The 4,253-nt window shown below is 38.2% G+C and overlaps 1 protein-coding gene across 1 annotated transcript in view; it reads right to left on the bottom strand.

The window, feature by feature from the left end:
• The window catches only part of arhgef40 (Rho guanine nucleotide exchange factor (GEF) 40), a 68,022-nt gene that overhangs the window by 29,961 nt on the left and 33,808 nt on the right, over nt 1-4,253 (bottom strand). Inside the window, exons 11-13 of the mRNA XM_014022675.1 lie at nt 3,036-3,152; nt 1,093-1,191; nt 825-976 (exon numbers count right to left, since the gene is read on the bottom strand). Of these exons, the coding sequence (XP_013878129.1) occupies nt 825-976; nt 1,093-1,191; nt 3,036-3,152 (368 nt within the window). The remainder of the gene's footprint in view (nt 1-824; nt 977-1,092; nt 1,192-3,035; nt 3,153-4,253) is intronic.

Here is a 4,253-nt window from a genome sequence, read left to right as displayed (position 1 = left end):
TTAAATTCCAGTGAAATATATTTATGTTTGTGGTTGTAATGTGACAAAATATGGAAAAGTTCAAGGGGTATGAATACTTTTGCAAACCACTGTAAGATTGGTGCAGGTTCGTTGTAAAGAAGATGGCAGCAGAACTTATTGAACAAGTCATATGCTGAAAATTGCTGATTTTTTTAATACTTAATTCTAACTGTTGGGTCCACAGTACATGTCTTCATACTGTAAACTGCTACAGTGATTAGCACTTGCGGGACGGTATCATTTTGTGTGACTGAAGTAAGTGTGACACATTTCCTGTCTGGTCCTATTTATGCTCTGATGACTCTTCAAAACATGTGCCTTCTTCTGTGTGCCGCCCACCCCCGAGAGGAAGATGCAACAGAGAGATAACCACGAAAGCAAAAATAAAAAGCTCCAAAAATATTCCTCATGTCGGGTAAATCCCTACCTACGCATCCGATTGAGAGGGGAAAAGTGTGCTAGTAAGAGTTGGGAGTGTGTGTTTGTGTATGTTGTGTGGTTGGCAGAACAACTCTCCAGTTCTCAGAGCACAGGAAGGATTCGTCATTGTCACCCATGGCCATGCCAACACCAGCCGTTTTCCAGTAGATTGTTAACTGTGTGCATGTTTAAACTGCAACCTGCTACCAGTTTCAGAACTAAATAAGCCTTTTGGATAAGAGAATAAAAATCCTTCAAAAACAAGAAAAGAAGTCCATTTGCCTTCTACTAGTTTTAGCATCAATTTAACCTAAATCATGTCTGAAAAGACACCTTAAAGTCAAAGTTAGTACCACAGTAGTATAAAAGTAAATGTGTCGTACCTGCAATCTGGTGACTTCTGCGCCATGCCGGACGAACAAGATGTCAGTCCTGCGAGCCACGCCCCCCCTCTCTGCTGAAGTTCAGTCAAGCGTTGGTCAGCCAGGACACTCGCCATGAGCTGTCTGTGTTTGTCTACGCTCTGAGGAACAGCCTGAAGAAGATCACTGGGTTCAGCAAACATTTACTCTTAATTATTCTTTTCCATTATTCATGGGTATTTGGTCACAATTATCAGAAACAGCAAAACGCATGAGTTTGGTGGATGACCTGGATGTTGTTCGGTATTGGCTCGGTCTCCATCGCCTGCAGTGCTTCTCCAAGCAGGGAGAGGGCGCTCTCGCAGCACTCTGTCAGTCGCTCCAGACGCTAAAGAAGAACAAAACAAAAACAAAAGGAAGTGAATTAATTCTCTCATTTAACTCTCAAGTTTGAATTGACTCTGAAGTAATGTCACTTCCCCACGTAACCGTGTTCCAGTTTTTAGTTGAAAATTCAYAGGAAGTCAAAATTTCCAAGTTTCGATTCACAAAAATCCACTATGTACTCTGTAGGAACTGTAAATTGAAACTCATAATCCAATATGGCTACTGTGTGCATTACAAAAATTGCAGTAATAAACTATCTGCACTTTTGAAGATTTATATCTTAAAGTGTAACTTACCCCCCTGTGAAAGGATAACTCCGCCCCCAACGCAAATTTGAAAAATGCACAAAGTGGAGACTCTGAGGGGAGGGGAGGGGGGGGAGAGCGGAGGTGTGGCCAGGACGAGAGAACGTGACAGGCAGCTAGCATTAGCATAATTGATGCTACATGGAAAGTGACCACAGTATCGCAGACAGTCTCCAACATAATACTGTCCAACCTCAATTACTGATGTTGCTACAGGGTTTAAAGCATAAAACACTGATAAATATGTTATAGATATCGGAAATCATTGACAATAAMAGGAAATCCACACCCTCCACCTCATTTTTCATATTCCTCGTACTTCTACGACTAAACTGGAAAAACATGAAAGTACTTCTTCATAAGCAACCTGAACCATCTACTGGTTAGGTACWGGTCAATATTTTGGGTTTGTTATTCTGGAGTGTTCAGTCATATTGCATTAACTGGTAAATGAACTGTACTTCTACAGCCTTTTTCTATGCAACCAGGCTATTCATYRTGTTTTGCAAMACAATCTGTGCCATCAAMACACATTTGTTCATATACCACTCCATCTCTACAAAGCTAATCTGAATAAATTATTCTGTAGAGTCTAATCAGTGCTTTAGATCATTTTCATATAATGACGGGATACATCGGAGGCAATGAGGGCTTCTGTGTCTTGTCCAGGGAAACCCTATCATGTGACTGCATTCTGTTGGAATCAAACCTCTGACTCTCTAACCACTAATCCACAGCGACACTGATCTACAACATTTAACATTTTGTACCTATAGGGTTATTCAACTAAATTGCTCTGAGGGCCACAGTTAATGCAGACAGCACAGGGGCCGAACATCCAAGTTATTATGTAAATAAACCAAGTATTACAAAGATCTGTTACTTTTGAAATAGTTTATTTTGTTGCATTTAATCATGAACACAACATACAGAACCCTATGTAATAAAAGTAGTGATAATTAAACAATATCAAAAACAATAACATATTCTGCCTCCTATTTAACACAAATATTATTTTGACATCTCTGACTTGCCAAATTTTTTAACCAATTTTATTTTCGCTTTCGTAGTTTTTTTTTATCTTCAACTATTTGTAGTTTTAACTGCCTTGGATGTTCATAGAAATGTTTTTTATCAGCTTCTAGCCAAGATTATGATGTTTCTGTAGATACCACACATGTCTATGTCTAACTAAAAAAAACTTATAATTAAAGTAGAAAACYGGGGGTTTGGGATTAAAAGATGAATGAACCCATTGGTGGGCCAAACTTTGGTCACTTGCAGGCCGGATGTGGCCCACGGGCCACCAGTCGAATAGCCCTGCCCTAGAGGAAGGCCACTTTGCAATGACTTCAGAAAATAAAAAACCCACAACTTATTCTTAAAGGCCTGAAGCCATATTTTCCTGGTTGTCTCTCTCACAACCAAAGCTGGAAAGTATCCAGAGGTTATGGTAAAATACCCAGATGCACTGTACGACTGCAGAAGTGCTAAAAGATCAAAACTCTTTATCTGTAGGCAAAGCACGCGTGTTTCTTACCAGTCTGAAGGCCAGCCAGTCTGAGTGACAGTGACTGAAGTCACCATTCAACTCTTTGAGAAGCTGCTGTCTGTCAACATACTGCTGGAGGACTCCTGTACCCCGAACTGTGTGAGTCTGGAGAGAGAGAAGGAAATATTGTGTTTAAAACTAACGAGAACCTTTATGAAATGGACATAATAGATTGTAAARAAAATTGTGATAACATAGTATTGTRTCAAGTTGACAATATTTTGYGATTTTGCYAACAGACAAAAACWTCTTTCTAATGTTTCTTTGTTCCCTGTCTCAGTTTAGTTCTCCTTCCTGTCTCTGCTCTGGCCCCGCCCACTCTCCCCAGGTGATTCTGCTTTACGCTCGTTAGGATCCCTTTGTGTTCCCTGTTCTTGTGCTTCCAAAACGTTCTTGTTGTCTACCTGCTTACCTTACCACAGTTTTTCTTTGGGGATTTTTGTAAGTATGTTTACAGCTGCCACGTCAGCTTTTTCATTTTTGTAATTTTTTTTMTTTTTTCCTCCAAGTCTTGGAGTTTTTTTTTTTGTTATTTTTTTGAGCCTGCTCCCTGGAATTTTAGAGTACACAACCTGACCTTTTTATATTTCTTTTTTGTTTGGAAAAATCTTGTAATTACAAACATAAGATGAAAACACAGGTTGAAGCAAAGTCTGTTTTTTTTTTATTCATCTAACAATGATAAATGTTAAATGGACTGAACTTATATAGCACTTTATCAAGCCCCATCAGACCCCAAAGCACTTTACCTTACAGTCATTCACACACTGACAATGTTAAAATAATTGTTGAAATTGGCATGTATGGAGAACTAATAAGCAGTGTTGTGTAAAGTACCACAAAGTAATACTTGAGTAAAAGTACAAGTATCTTACCAAAAATTACTTTGGTAAAAGTAAAAGTCTCCTTTAGGAATATTACTTGAGTAAAAGTCTAAAAGTACCTGATATTTTTTGTACTCAAGTATTAAAAGTAAAGGTATTGATTTAAAATGAGAAGTTAGATTTTCTGTAAGGACATTTATAAGGAGGTGACCTCCCCAAAAAACTACAGAATTGATTATATTGTTTCAAAATAATTGATTTATGTTAAATTTTAGATGCACTAGTCTATCTAGGAGGCACAGTTTCTATGGATAGTATTTTTTTACAATAACAAGCTGGGATGAAAACAAGCAAAAATGAAATAAAAGTAACAACTTTCTAC

The sequence above is a fragment of the Austrofundulus limnaeus genome, unplaced genomic scaffold, assembly GCF_001266775.1.
Source record: "Austrofundulus limnaeus strain Quisiro unplaced genomic scaffold, Austrofundulus_limnaeus-1.0 Scaffold338, whole genome shotgun sequence".
NCBI classification, from domain to species: Eukaryota; Metazoa; Chordata; class Actinopteri; order Cyprinodontiformes; family Rivulidae; genus Austrofundulus; species Austrofundulus limnaeus.
Note: the sequence above shows the minus strand (reverse complement) of the source record. Positions and strands in the feature narration are given on the sequence as shown.